At 40.9% G+C, this 16,146-nt stretch overlaps 1 protein-coding gene across 1 annotated transcript in view; it reads left to right on the top strand.

Moving 5' to 3' along the window:
* The first annotated feature begins 974 nt into the window (after positions 1-974).
* Positions 975-16,146, top strand: part of ccdc125 (coiled-coil domain containing 125) — an 83,333-nt gene continuing 68,161 nt past the window's right edge. Inside the window, exons 1-4 of the mRNA XM_034169747.1 lie at positions 975-1,257; positions 4,625-4,683; positions 4,764-4,850; positions 13,585-13,662. Of these exons, the coding sequence (XP_034025638.1) occupies positions 984-1,257; positions 4,625-4,683; positions 4,764-4,850; positions 13,585-13,662 (498 nt within the window). The 5' untranslated portion in view covers positions 975-983. The remainder of the gene's footprint in view (positions 1,258-4,624; positions 4,684-4,763; positions 4,851-13,584; positions 13,663-16,146) is intronic.

The following is a 16,146-nucleotide window of genomic DNA, read 5'->3' as shown; positions in this document are numbered from 1 at the left end:
AGATGCTTGTTAGGGATCCTACAAATGTCCCACAGAGCAGTGGAACTTGCTGTCAATATTCAAATTTGTGTTTATTGAGTAGTCTTAGATCTATGATGGGGTTGACATACAGCTTCTTGAGTGTGAATCAGACTGCTCCAGGTGTTGTGCAGCAAGTAACTTTAACAGAATCCTGTTATCAATTATCTGTGCCAGTGTCCTTCTCAGCACAGAGAAAATTGTAATATCACTATTGTGGTTGGAGTCGAGGTGATCAGCTGTTCTTTTCCAGAAAAGGATGAAAAGTTCTTCAGTAGGAATGATACCTTTCTCCCAGATTGAAAACAAAAATGTTTGAAATGTGAAGAGAACAGCATCTTGCCCCACCTCAAGGAGTTCTGTAACACTGAAAGCACAAACTGAGACTCAGGTCAGTCCATCGCAGGGCCACATGTAGGCAGACAAATTCATTCGCACTTGCGCACACACCTATGGTCAATTTAGAATTCCCATTTCACCTAACCTGAATGTCTTTGGAAGTGGGAGGAAGCTGGAGTACCTGGAGGGAACCCACGTGAACACGGGGAGAACATGCAAACTCCACACAGAAAGGATCATGTGTGAGGTGATCCCACAAACCTTTTGCTGTGAGGCAACAGTGTTAACCACAACATTTGCGTGCATATCCATGAGGAATACGGAGTCTGAGGGCACTGGGTTTAATAATTTTAGAGATGGAGAATGGGCCAACAAGGAACAAGTTTCTTATACTCCCCACTCAGAGAGAGAGAGAGATTGTGGGTTTTACACCACACTGTATTGGATGGTGAATCTGCGCTTGTTGGCCAACTAATGATACTGAGTCAAAGTCTGACAGAGCAACATGCACCTTCTTCCAAGTGAGGTGACAATGGTGGGTCAAGGCTCACTGAAATTATATTTTGAAGATTGTCACTCTTAAAGCAGACTTTTCATGAATGTAATGCACAAGTCTATATGACCTGATGCAGATGCAGGAAGCCAGAGAGGGCGGTGGCCTTGAAGACGACATGGTGGAGGGAGACCTAGGTGCTGGGATGGAAGGCAGAATGGAACCTAGCTTCACCAGGAAAAAGAACCGCTGCACTGCTGAGTCCACAGGAAGCTTGTTGTTTGGAGCCAAACTCCTGTGGAACAGCAGCATAGCAGGTGAAGCACATTGGACACCTGGAATAAATTCTTTATTCCAGCATTCCACCGAGAAGCAATACAGTGCAACCTGGAATCTGGTGCAAACAGGTAAGATCACCCACGTTCACAAAGGTTAGACTTCCTTAACATACTTGCACACAATCAGTGATCTGTTATGACTGACATCACAGATTTCTCCGTATCAGGAGTGAGGGGCAATCATTAGTGCTGTGGGTTGCCATATTGGCCATATTACAGAACTGCTGTGGGTCTTAATTGCCAATGACTTATAGACAGACCTGCAGTCCATCCTTAATTCTCCAAAGTAACTATCAACAGTGTTTTCCACACCCTTAGCCTGGACCTGGCTGTAGGATACTCAGCAGTGGGGGACCTGTGTGCAGATTCCTCCTGATGAAAATACACCATGTAACCGAGTGGCACTCCCTCATGATGCATCTAATAGTCCTTGGAGAGATCTAGTACCAAAGACATACATTTGTTTAAGTGTAATCGAGGCCAGCATGAGATGCTGTGTAAAAACATGCTATAGCGACATATGCTAGAGCCCATTGGTTTTGGCCTTGTGGTTAGATTGCCTACCTCTCAAATCGCAGACTGTGAGTTCAAGTCGAGAGTGGGACAACGTGACGCAGGTTACATTAGCTCACTGCTTAATACTCAGGTTCAGCTCTTACAACAATACAGCAAAACTCAAAATACAGCAAGCATCATGTCTTGGACTGTGATACTCCTTGAAATAGACTCGGATGACTATGCACCTCTGTCTAGTGGTGCCATGAATCCATAAGCTGTACTCAGACCTTTGACTTGCATAAGCTGATCTTCCATAGACATTATAATGCCACTGCTGAGGTAAGTGGATGCAGACTCCAAGATGTTAATAGCCTTAGTTTCAATCCAGGACAGTCTCAGACCTAGACACACTGACGACATACTCAGCTCCCACCAAAATCATAGCATCATCTGCAAATTCAAGGTCAGTGAACCTTATTCATCAACAAAGGCACCCAAGTCACTGGACTCCACAACTGTTGTCGACTGCGAGTTCAAGCAAGCATTGAACAGAAGACTCAGAACACATCCCTGATGGGTCCCAGAATTTATGGGAAGAGGTCAAAGACCAAGTTAATAGGCTAGCTATGATGCCCAGCAATGTTTTTGGGATTCCATAAATACTCATCATGTCCTACAGTGACGTTTGATTGACCAATAACATGTAGGCTGCACAGGAGAAAGGCTGAAAGGGGTTAGAATGTTCTCAATTGTTGGCTAATTGGGTATGAAACCACACAGCTGCGGACATACAGCAGTCAACATTGCTGGATCTTATTGAGAATGACCTTATTCGACACTCAGAATTATTACAATCCACAGCATTACACTATCCATTAGTAAGACACAAGAATACCTTTCTGTTAACTAGTATTATTTCTGTCTCCAAGAAATACTTAAATGTTGAGTGCAATACCAGTACAACATCTCCACCAACCTGAAATTTTTCAGCTGTGATACCGTAGATCTCTGCATCTGTTCCTGTCTTAAGCTACAGTGCATCTGGAAAGTATTCACAGCACTTCAACTTTTTACTGCCTTATTCCACAATGGATGAAATACATTTTTTTCCTTAAAATTATACACACAATACCCCATAATAACAATGTGAAAAGTTTTTTTTTGTTTTAGATTTTTGAAGATTTATTAAAAATAATAATAAAAAAAGAAATCACATTACATAAGTATTCATGGAATTTGCCATGAAGCTCAAAATTGAGCTCAGGTACATCCTGTTTCCACTGATCATTCTTGGGGTGTTTTTACATCTTAATTAGTGTCCACCTGGGGTAAATTCAGTTGATTGGACATGATTTGGAAAAGCACACACCTGTCTACACATAAGCTCCCACAGTTGACAGTGCATGTCAGAGTACAAACCCAGCTTAAAGTCAAAGGTATTGTCTGTAGACCTCCAAGACAGGATTGTCTCAATACACAAATCTGGAGAAGGGTACAAAAATGTTTCTGCTGCTTTGAAGGTCCCACTGAGCACAGTGGCCTCCAATCATCCATAAATAGATGTAAGACATTTGTAAGAGACCACCAGGACTCTTCCAAGAGCTGGCCAACCATCTAAAATGAGTGATCGGGGAGAAGAGCCTTAGTCAGGGAGGTGACCAAGAACCTGATGGGTCACTCTGTGAGAGCTCCAGCATTTCTCTGTGGAGAAAGGAGAACCTTCCAGAAGGACAACCATCTCTGCAGCAATCCACCAATCAGGCCTGTATGGTAGAGTGGACAGACGGAAGCCACTCCTTAGTGAAAGGCACATGGCAGCACACATGGAGTTTGCCAAAAGACGCCTGTAGCACTCTCAGACCAGGCAGCATCATGCTGTGGGGATGTTTTTCAGCTGCAGGAAGAGTCAGGATTGAGGGAAAGATGGATGCAGCAATGTAAAGAGACAACCTGGATGAAAACCTGCTCCAAAGAGCTCTTGATCTCAAACTGGGGTGACGGTTCATCTTTCAGCAGGACAATGACCCTAAGCACACAGCCAAAATATTAAAGGATTGGCTTCGGGACAACTTTGTGAATGTCCTTGAGTGGCTCAGCCAGAGCCCAGACCTGAATCCGACTAAACATCTCTGGAGAGATCTGAAAATAGTTGTGTACTGACACTCCCCATCCAACCTGATGGAGCTTGAGTGGTGCTGCAAAGAGGAATGGACAAAACTGCTCAAAGATAGGTGCACCAAGCTTGTGGCATCATATTCAAGAAGACTTGAGGGCGTAATTGCTGCCAAAGGTGCATCAACAAAGTCTTGAACAAAGGGTGTGAATACTTATGTGCATGTGATTTCTTAGTTTTCTTATTTTTAATTAATAAAAAAAAAACTTTTTTGTGTTGTCATTTATCGGGTGTTGTTAGTAGAATTTTGAGAGAAAAAAAGGAATTTACTCCATTTTGGAATAAGGCTGTAAAATAACAAAATGTGGAATAAGTGAAGCACTGTGAATACTTTCTGGATGTACCGTACATACATACAAACATTTTGTTATTGTGTGAACTAAGGACACTTTCACCTCAGAAGAGCATTCTAATAGCTGCTACATGTGGTGAGATCACAGAGCTGAGTAATTTTTTGTTTTCAGTCATGCATCATAAAAAAATACTTTTTCACGAAATCATGTAGATTATGAAATATCAATTTAAAAAAGTGAAACGTGTCTAACATTTACATGTGCATGCAAACTATATGATTACAATCAATCACAGTTCCTTTCGTGTAGGTCAACAAGAAGTTGAATTTTATCTTTATTTCACTGAACTAAACTTTAAAGTAACTTGAACTCCAATCTCATGTCTTGACACTCAAACAAGCTTTGCTTTCTAAAATGTCAGACTGTCCATAATCACTGAAATCATGTCTTCTGTATTCCCATGAGACAACAGGCTCACTGGATGAATTGTCCAAAGAGGACCTGAAGTCAAAACTGCAGGAAGCCACTGAGGTAAGTGGATTGGAAAAAGTGCTTTTGGTTGTAATTAACATGTTGACCTGTTGTTGATGAGTTGTGTTGTGGTGCACCAGGTCATCGACATGTTACGCTGTGAACTGGAGGTGGCACATCGTTACCTGGAGGGCAAATATGAAGCTCTGAAGATCCTACAGGGAAAGGTAGAGCTCTGTCCTTCCTCCCATCTCCATCCTTTAAATGGTTGCCAGTAATGATGATAAAACATGTGACCTGGCTTTTGTTATTACCCAGTGACATCAGAGCCCAGTTTCATAAAGCAGCCTAATCTTGTTTAGTCAATTAAACTCACTTAGTTGACTAATTTTTTGACATTAGTCGTTGCACAAAGCGTTTAGTCAGCTAAGGTTTTACGTTACCCGACTAAAGTTTTTAACCTGGTACAGAGGAGGCTAATTTTATTTTAGTTGACAAAACTTCAGTGTCTTACCTCAAAAAATGTCAGCTATCATGTACCACCACTTGATGGAACACTCAAGAGCACCCCTACATCACTCGTATTCCTCCAAAAGGAGAGCTTTCTCTGCTTTTGGCCATGGTTGTTGCAGAAGACGGTCATGATGTGTTTGTGACAGTTCTCACATTAGCCACCGGGTGTCGCAGCAGCTTTGTGTGCACAAAAAGGCTTGGTGGCAGTGTAGAAGAAGAAACTGAAGAGTGAAACTGCTAGGCTAAGAGCTAAGCACGTCATTCTGTGGTTTGTATGTGTCCCTAAATGTTAATTAAGGCAGTTAATGAAACAACGTCTGGGTAGTTCATGACCAACCTGGAAGCAAACAAAAGTCTCCCGCGTTGGAGGCGTTTCTTGGCAACGGCACTCGCGAGGTCGTTATGCCCATGAAAATCATTGACAAACATAAGACAGCTAATGTACAAGTTTAGCAGTCAATCTGAAACCGTGATTAGACCCATAATGTTGGGCAACTAAACATAGTCAACTAAGTAAGTTTAATAGACTAAAAGATTAGACTTCTTTATGAAACCGGGCCCAGGTATGTGAGTGAAACCTAAAATTCAGATCCCTGACAAAGACTGGAATACAGTTATATGCAAAAGTTTGAGCACCCCTGATAATTTTCATGATTTTTCTTTATAAATCATTGGTTGTCTGGATCAGAAAATTCAGTTAAATATATCATATAGCAGACAAACACAGTGATATTTGAGAAGTGAAATGAAGTTTCTAGTATTTACAGAAAGTGTGCAATAATTATTTAAACAAAATTAAATTTGGGCACCCTTGTCATTTTATTGATGTTAATACATTTAGCACAAATTATATTGCAGCAGATAACTGTAGCAATTGTTCATTTCTGGAAACAAGTGCCAAAATTGGAACACATACTCCTCAAACATTACTCTTTTGAAAAAACTGAGTATCCACTTGAATTTTCAGTAGGAGACCAGGTAGGGGTCAATTGAAGAATTACACAGGGGTCAAAATTTAAAAATGTTTCAATCATATTGAAAGCTATACCACATTATTTGTCTGATCACAACGATACCAAAAAGGTATAGTTTGGACTATCTATGACTGAATGTTATGGAGTTATGGGGTAAAAACCACAAGAAGGGTGACAAAGGTCAATTTCAGTTTGTACAGGGGTTAGAAGTTAAAGTTGCTCCAATTTTGGTAAAACGTGGTGCAAATTATTGGTTGAACTAATAGGATTCATAAATGAAATAGTTTTGACTGTGTTGAATGCTTGGTCTGCAAGGTAAAGGTAGAGCAATGTCGACGTCCATTGGATTCTATGACATGTGACATATGTTACCCTGTAACATGATAACTAAGCATGCCACATAGTGCACACTATTCCTTTTTAAAACCCTATTAACCAATAATTTGCATCACATTTGACAATATTTAGAGCAACTTTAACATCTGACCCCTGTACAAACTAATGCTGACCTTTGTTACCATTCTTGCTGTTTTTACCCCATAACTCCATAACATTCAGTCATAGATAGTCCAAACTATACCTTTTTGGTATCATTGTGATCAGACAAATAATGTGGTATAGCTTTCAATATGATTGAAACATTTTTCAATTTTGACCCCTGTGTAATTCTTCAATTGACCCCTACCTGGCCGCCTACTGAAAATTCAAGTGGATACTCAGTTTTTTCAAGAATAATGTCTAAGGCGTATTTGTGCCAACTTTGGTGCTTGTTTCCAGATTTGAAGGATTCCTCTGTAAATACTCTGTTATCTGCTGCACTATTATTGGAACACAAAATTGTTTTTGTAAGCTCATTGACCCTTGACCTCCTTACACAGGTGAATCCAATCATGAGAAAAGGTATTTAAGGTCGCCATTTGCAAATGTTTCCCCTCTTTGCATCTCTTCTAATGAGTGGCAACATGGGACCCTCTAAACAACTCTCAAATGACCTGAAAACAAAGATTGTTCAACATCATGGTTTAGGGGAAGGATACAAAAAGCTATCTCAGAGATCTCAGCTGTCAGTTTCCACTGTGAGGAACATAGTGAGGAAATGGAAGACCGCAGGCACAGTACTAGTTAAGGCCAGAAGTGGCAGGCCAAGAAAAATCTCAGATAAACTGAAGCGAAGGATGATGAGAACAGTCATAGTCAGCCCACAGACCTGCTCCAAAGACCTACAACATGATCTTGCTGCAGATAGTGTCTCTGTGCATCGTTCAACTACAACCCCAATTCCAATGAAGTTGGGACGTTGTGTAAAATGTAAATAAAAACATAATCCAATGATTTGCAAATCCTCTTCAACCTATATTCAATTGAATACACCACAAAGACAAGATATTTAATGTTCAAACTGATAAACTTTATTGTTTTTGTGCAAATATTTGCTCATTTTGAAATGGATGCCTGCAACATGTTTCAAAAAAGCTGGGACAGTGGTATGTTTACCACTGTGTTACATCACCTTTCCTTCTAAGAACACTCAATAAGCGTTTGGGAACTGAGGACACTAATTGTTGAAGCTTTTGAGGTAGAATTCTTTCCCATTCTTGCTTGATGTACGACTTCAGTTGTTCAATAGTCCAGGGTCTCCGTTGTCGTATTTTGCGCTTCATAATGCACCACACATTTTCAATAGGCGACAGGTCTGGTCTGGACTGCAGGCAGGCCAGTCTAGTACCCGCACTCTTTTACTACGAAGCCATGCTGTTGTAACACGTACAGAATGTGGCTTGACATTGTCTTGCTGAAATAAGCAGGGATATCCCTGAAAAAGACATTGCTTGGATGGCAGCATGTGTTGCTCCAAAACCTGGATGTACATTTCAGCATTGATGGTGCCATCACAGATGTGTAAGTTGTCCATGCCATGGGCACTAACACCCCCCCATACCATCACAGATGCTGGCTTTTGAACTTTGCGCTGGTAACAATCTGGATGGTCTGGCTGTTTTGACACTACGGATTGGTCTGTCTTCCCATCTGAAGATCTGAATGAATACTGCAAGACTGTTACTGTATATATAAACTTCTGTATTGACTCTTGTATTCCAAAGAAAGTTGTGAAACAACAGGGAAGTCAAAAACCATGGTTTAACACAGATGTGAACATGAAGTTAAAGGAATGTGCTCGAGCCTTCAGCTCTGGTGATGTTGATGCCTATAAGCAGGCCAGATACTCCTTTGAGAGATCAGTTAAAGCTGCTAAGCAGGCCTATGGTGGTAAGATTGAGAGTTATGTTAGAGAGGACAATCCACAACAGATGTGGAAGGGATTGAGTGCCATCACCTCTTGGAGGCCCAAGAGCGAGCACATGGTTACTTTTGGTAACTCTCTCCCTAATGATTTAAATAAAATTTATTGTCGCTTTGATACCTTGGAAAGGGAGTGAGTGGACTTCTTGGTGAGTTATGAGGAAAGTAGTCTCACGATTCTACAGTAGGATGTAAGGAGGGCCCTGTCTAGGACTAAGGTCAGGAAGGCGCCTGGGCCGGACGGTATTCCTCCCCGTGTTTTGAAGCTGTGCTCAGAGCAACTTGCACCTGTTTTAACTGACCTCTTCAATATGAAGGTGCAGTACTGTTCCACTCAGTTTTAAAAGGTCAGTGGTCAGTTGTCAGTTTAAAACGTCAGTGCCTAAGAAGTCACCTATTACTTGTTTAAATGACTATAGGCCAGTCATGTTTACATCAGTGTTGATGAAAACCTTTGAACGTCTTGTGCTGGAGCACATTAAAGCCCAGATCCCCGTGTCTGTTGATCCACCCCAGTTCGCATATAGACAGAACAGAATTGTGGAGGATGCTATTTCATTTGCCTTGAACTCAGTATACAAACACCTGGACAAGGCAAAATCCCAGGCTAGAATGCTTTTTATTGATTATAGCTCTGCTTTTAATTCTCTTGTCCCTGCAAGGCTCATCCAGAAACTGAGAGTTTTGGGTTTGAGTGATGCCATTTGCAAATGGATTGTAGTTTTTTAACTGGAAGACCACAAAGAGTCAAGATCAATGGCTGTGTCTCTGATGAACTTATTGTAAATACTGACTTGCCACAAGGTTGTATTTTAAGCCCATTGTTGTACACTTATGAGTGTGTTGCGTCCTTTCCTAACAATTTGATAATTAAGTATGCAGATGACACAACTATTATTGGTTTGAGCTCTTCTCATGATGACTCTTTGTATAGATCTGAAGTGCAAAACGGTGGTTTCCTGGAGCGAGGAAAACAATTTGAAGCTAAACACTGCAAATCTTTTGAGCTGGTTGTTGACTTCAGTAAAAACAGATCTCATGTTCCCATCATATTAAATGCTGCTGAGGTGCAAACAGTTAAAAATTGTAAATTTCTTGGAGTGTTTTTATCTGATGACTTGAGCTGGAATTATAACATCAGTGAAATTGTTAAAAGTCTTGACAGTGACTTTTTTCTGCATACGCTGAAAGAATTCACTCTTAAGAATATTCTCTTAAATTTCTATCATAGCTGCATTGAAAGTCTTCTTACAAACGCTATAACTGCATGGTTTGGAAATGCCACTGCTAAAGAAACAAAGGCTTTGAATAGAGTGGTTCGTTCAGCCAGTAGGACTATTGGTGTGGAACTGTCTGTCTGGAGGACATTTACAAAAAAAGACTTCAGTCCCAGTCTTTGGCCATTACTAAAGACCTCGTGCATCCTGCCAGGGACCTGTTTGAGCTTCTTCCCTCGGGTAGGCGCTATCGGTCTATTAAATGTGGGACATCATGTTACAGTGAAAGCTTCTTCCCACAAGCTGTGGCAATGTCAGTACTCTGTGACTAGTTCTAAATGTATCTTAAATTTATTCTGTGGCTTTGTTGTTTTTATGACGCTTTTATGTTTTGATTTTTTTTTACTGTTTTGTGTGTGTCTTGCTAGTGCACTTTGAGCTCCTTGCACCTTTTTTCCAATGTGGTTTTAATACTGCAAATGCAAATAAACTTGAACTTGAACTTGGTCTTGTCCCTCTTGTGTCCGGAGGACACAACGTCCATGATTTCCAAAAACAATTTGAAATGTGGACTCATCAGACCACAGCACACTTTCCACTTTGCGTCTGTCCATTTCAAATGAACTCGGGCCCAGAGAAGGTGGTTGCATTTCTGGATGTTGCTGATGTATGGCTTTCACTTTGCATGGTAGAGTTTTAACTTGCACTTGTAGATGTAGCGACAAACTGTGTTAACTGACAGTGGTCTTCTGAAGTGTGCCTGAGCCCATGCGGTAAGATCCTTTACACAGTGATGTCGGTTTTTAATGCAGTGCCGCCTGAGGGATCGGAGGTCACGGACATTCATTGTTGGTTTTCGGCCTTGCCGTTTATGTGTAGAAAGTTCTCCAGATTCTCTGAATCTTCTGATTATATAATGGACTGTAGATGATGGAATCCCTAAATTTCTTGCAATTGAACATTGAGAAACATTGTTCTTAAAATGATGGACTATTTTTGTCATGCAGTTGTTCACATGCAGTTCACATGCAGTTGATCCTCACCCCATCTTTGCTTGTGAACGGCTGAGACTTTTGGGGATACTCCTTTTATACCCAATCACGACACTCACAATTAGTGTCCTCAGTTCCCAAATGCTTATTGAGTGTCGTTAGAAGGAAAGGTGATGTAACACAGTTGTAAACATACCACTGTCCCAGCTTTTTTGAAATGCGTTGCAGGCATCCATTTCAAAATGAGCAAATATTTGCACAAAAACAATAAGGTTTATCAGTTTGAACATAAATATCTTGTCTTTGTGGTGTATTCAGTTGAATATATGTTGAAGAGGATTTGCAAATCATTGTATTCTGTTTTTATTTACATTTTACACAACGTCCCAACTTCACTGGAATTGGGGTTGTATACAGCGCACTTTGCACAAGGATATGCTGTAATGCAGCGGAAGCCTTTTCTGCGTACACACCACAGAACCACTTGAGGTATGCTAAAGCACATTTGAACAAGCCAGCTTCATTTTAGAAAAAAGTGCTGTGGACTGATGAAACTAAAATTGAGTTATTTAGACATAACAAGGGGCGGTATATAGGCCTGAAAAAGAATACAGCATTCCAAGAAAAACACTTGCTACCTACTGACAAATTTGGAGGTGGTTCCATCATGCTGTGGGGCTGTGTGGCCAGTGCAGGTACTGTGACTCTTGTTAAAGTTGAGGGTCACATAGATTCCAGTCAATATCAGCAGATTCTTGAGAACATTGTTCACGAATCAGTGACAAAGTTGAAGTTGTGCCGGGGCATTCATGCAGAGGAACAAGTACAATGTTCTGGAATGGCCATCTCAGTCCCCAGACCTGAATGTTATTGAAAATCTTTAGTGTGATTTTAAGCGGGCTGTCCATGCTCACAAACCAACAAACCTGAGATGCTTTGTAAAGAAGGATGGTCCAAAATCCCTTCAACCAGAATCCAGACTCTCATTGGAAGCTATAGGAAGCATTTAGAATAGAATAGAATGCTTTTTATTGTCATTATACACAAGGTACAACTAAATTAAAAGGAGGATCTACTAAATATTGATGTATTTTTTTGCTGTTGGGGTGCCCAAATTTATGCACCTGCCTAATTTTGTTTAAAGAATTACAACCACTGGCAAAAATTATGGAATCACCGGCCTCAGAGGATGTTCATTCAGTTGTTTAATTTTGTAGAAAAAAAGCAGATCACAGACATGACACAAAACTAAAGTCATTTCAAATGGCAGCTTTCTGCCTTTAAGAAACACTATAAGAAATCAAGAAAAAAAGATTGTGGCAGTCAGTAACGGTTACTTTTTTAGACCAAGCAGAGGAATATAATATGGAATCACTCAATTCTGAGGAAAAAATTATGGAATCACCCTGTAAATTTTCATCCCCCAAATTAACACCTGCATCAAATCAGATCTGCTGATTGACATTGACCCTATGCCATGACATTGACCCTGTGTGTCTTTTTGCAAGGAATGTTTTTGCAGTTTCTGCTCTATGGCAAGATGCATTATCATCTTGAAAAATGATTACTTCGTCCCCAAACATCCTTTCAATTGTCCAAAGTATCAACATAAACCTGTGCATTTATTGATGATGTAATGACAGCCATCTCCCCAGTGCCTTTACCTGACATGCAGCCCCATATCATCAATGACTGTGGAAATTTACATGTTCTCTTCAGGCAGTCATCTTTATAAATCTCATTGGAAAGGCACCAAACAAAAGTTCCAGCATCATCACCTTGCCCAATGCAGATTTGAGATTCATCACTGAATATGACTTTCATCCAGTCATCCACAGTCCACGATTGCTTGTCCTTAGCCCATTGTAACCTTGTTTTTTTCTGTTTAGGTGTTAATGATGCCTTTCGTTTAGCTTTTCTGTATGTAAATCCCATTTCCTTTAGGCGGTTTCTTACAGTTCGGTCACAGACGTTGACTCCAGTTTCCTCCCATTCGTTCCTCATTTGTTTTGTTGTACATTTTTCGATTTTTGAGACATATTGCTTTAAGTTTTCTGTCTTGACGCTTTGATGGCTTCCTTGGTCTACCAGTATGTTTGCCTTTAACAACCTTCCCATGTTGTTTGTATTTGGTCCAGAGTTTAGACACAGCTGACTGTGAACAACCAACATCTTTTGCAACATTGCGCGATGATTTACCCTCTTTTAAGAGTTTGATAATCCTCTCCTTTGTTTCAATTGACATCTCTCGTGTTGGAGCCATGATTCATGTCAGTCCACTTGGTGCAACAGCTCTCCAAGGTGTGTTCACTCCTTTTTAGATGCAGACTAACGAGCAGATCTGATATGATGCAGGTGTTAGTTTTGGGGATGAAAATTTACAGGGTGATTCCATAATTTTTTCCTCAGAATTGAGTGATTCCATATTTTTTTCCTCTGCTTGGTCTAAAAAAGTAACCGTTACTGACTGCCACAATCTTTTTTTCTTGATTTCTTATAGTGTTTCTTAAAGCCAGAAAGTTGCCATTTGAAATGACTTTAGTTTTGTGTCATGTCTGTGATCTGCTTTTTTTCTACAAAATTAAACAACTGAATAAACATCCTCCGAGGCCGGTGATTCCATAATTTTTGCCAGGTGTTGTATTGCACACTTTCTGTAAATCCTAAAATATCATTTCACTTCTCAAATATCACTGTGTTTGTCTGATATATTTGTCTGATGATATATTTAACTGAAATTGCTGGGCCAAAACACCAGTGATTTATAACGGAAAATCATGGAAATCATCAGGGGTGGCCAAACTTTTACATACAACTGTACTTCTTTGAGTGCCTCATAGATATTGTTCTCCTTTGTCCAGGCAGTGTTTCACGGCCGGGTGGGAAGAAAAGCATCAGTTTAAAAATCTGTAAAGTCATTTAACATCTATATTGGTTCCTAAAAGCTGCTGGTGTTTCACACAGGCCATTCTAGACAAAGCCACGAGCCACACTAAAAGTCTGCTGCACAAATGTGAGGAAAGGAACAAAGCTCTGGAGAAGGTGAGTGTTTCTCATTTAGCCTCAGGACTTGATGCTTAGGACTTGAACCTATGGCAGTTTGTTTGCATGTTGCTGCCTGATCTAATAGCTGTTGGCTTGCAGACGAAACACTAAAGCAAACATGCTGCAGAAGCGCAGTTTTTTTTCAAGATCAAGAGTTAGTGGTGCACTAAAGGTTAGAGAAGACTTTTGATTTTGAGTTTGATTTTAAAGAATCCACCATCTTTTGCATTTAGTTAATTGTAGCTAAGTGGAATTGGAGAGTGTGTAAAACACACACAAAAAAAAACCTCTTTTCTTCTTCATCTGTCAGCTGATCTCGTTAGGGGTCATCAGATCACCTGCCTCTATTCTGTCCTCTGCATCTTCCATGTCACACCAACCACCTACATGTCCTCCTTCAGCACATCCATAAGCCTCCTCTTTGGCCTCCCTCTTCTCCTCCTGCCTGGTGGCTCCATCCTCAGCAACCTTTTCCCTATATACCCTGGGTCCCTCTTCTGCACCTGCCCAAGCCATCTCAGTATCGCCTCTCTGACTTAGCTGTCCCTCTGATATGTATGGGGCCATTATTGTAGCAAAAGTATTTGAAAATGCGTATTTTGATCTGTGTGTGTAAACAGATCCACAAATGCGTATAGCAGTCTGTGTGTGCGCAAAAGTATTTGCAAATGCATATTTTGATGTGTGTGTGTGTGTGTGTGTGTGTGTGTGTGTGTGTGTGTGTGTAAACAGATCCACAAATGTGTATAGCAATCTGTGTGTACGTATTTTGATCTGTGTGTGTGTAAACAGATCCACAAATGCGTATAGCAATCTGTGTGTGCATATTTTGATCTGTGCGTGTGTATTCGTGTGTCTGTGAAAATCGGGCCACTCGATTGGATGTGTTCTTACACGTGACTTTTGTTACAGTTCTGCCACGTTAGATCTGTAAATGCGTGCAGCAACCAATGATTTATAAAGGAAAATCAAGGAAATCATCAGGGGTGCCAAGACTTTTACATGCCACCGTATTTAAACTCATCTACCTTGACTATCTGTATTCCTTGCACTATTCCACCGGGCTCCCTTTCATTCACCCACATGTACTGAGTCTTGCTTCTACTTACTTTCATTCTACTTCTCTCCAGAGCATAACTCCACATCTCCAGGCTAGACTCAACATGCTCTCTACTCTCACTACAGATCGTAGTATCATCTGCAAAGATTGTAGTCCATTGCGAATCCTGTCTGAGCACGTCCATCAACCTGTCTTTCCCTTGCAATTAAGAAAGGGCTCATTGCTGATCCTTGATGTAATCCCACTTCCACCTTGAAAGCATCTGTCATTCGTACTGCACATCTCACTGTTGTCACACTGTCCTTGTACATATCCTGCACCACCCTCACATATTTCTCTGCCACTTCAGACTTCTTCATACAATTCCACAACTCTTCTCTTAGCACCCGGTCATAAGCTTTCTCTAAAACCACAAATACACGACACAACTCCTCCTGGCCTTTGCTATACTTCTGCCTCATCAGTCGCAGAGCAAACATGGTATCTGTGCTGTTTCTCACTGCACATCACCCTTAACCCTGAACTACTACAGATCTTCTGCACTTCTCAGGCATCCTTTGTTAAACAAGCACCTTGTCTGGTGTGTGTTTTGTGTGTATATGTGTCTGAGCCCACAACTTATATCGGTAAAGAGGTGGTGTGTAGGTGAGACCTGGGCAGGACAAATGAGGCCCAAACACAGAAAAGCTCAGCTTACAGGATAACCTTGCTTTGGGTGTGCATTAAATCATATTTTTGTGATGTGAGCAGTGGTTCTCATAGTGCTTTGCACTGGTGTAAGCATTAAAAATTATGACCCGCTTATTTCCCCAGTGATTGTGGATTAACAACCTCACATCATGAAGCTACCAGTAGCTGCTAGAAATGCTAACACCATTAGCATCCAAAATTACACCCCATGATAATTTCACTTAGAATAGAATAGAGCTTTTATTGACATTGTACATATGCACATACAATGAAATGTGTCCTCTACATTTAACCCATCCTAATTACAGTTAAACACAATCCAACCACTAGGAGCAGTGGGCAGTTACAGTCCAGTGCCTGGGGACCAACTCCAGAGAAAGGAGCATACCCTAAATAAGCATGCTTTGCAAAAAAGGGTCTGGCTCCTAATAATAGATTTTTCTTCTTGGCTGAAGGCAAACCGGGCCAATCACAACCATTTATCTCATATGGAGCTGGCTTCGAACCAGGCTGACAGCAAGTGGGTCATTCATTTGTTCATTTTCTATACCTGCTTACTGCAATCAAAGGTCAAGGGGGGGCTGGAGCCTATCCCAGCAGTCATAGGGCATGGGGCGGGGTACACCCTGGACAGGATGCCAGTCTGTTGCAGAGCCACATATAGACTGACAAACACATTCCCGTACACACACACCTACAGCCAATGCAGAGTCACCAATCCACCTAACATG

The sequence above is a fragment of the Thalassophryne amazonica genome, chromosome 5 (genome assembly GCF_902500255.1).
Source record: "Thalassophryne amazonica chromosome 5, fThaAma1.1, whole genome shotgun sequence".
Taxonomy (NCBI): Eukaryota; Metazoa; Chordata; class Actinopteri; order Batrachoidiformes; family Batrachoididae; genus Thalassophryne; species Thalassophryne amazonica.
This window is presented reverse-complemented; position numbering and strand designations above follow the sequence as displayed.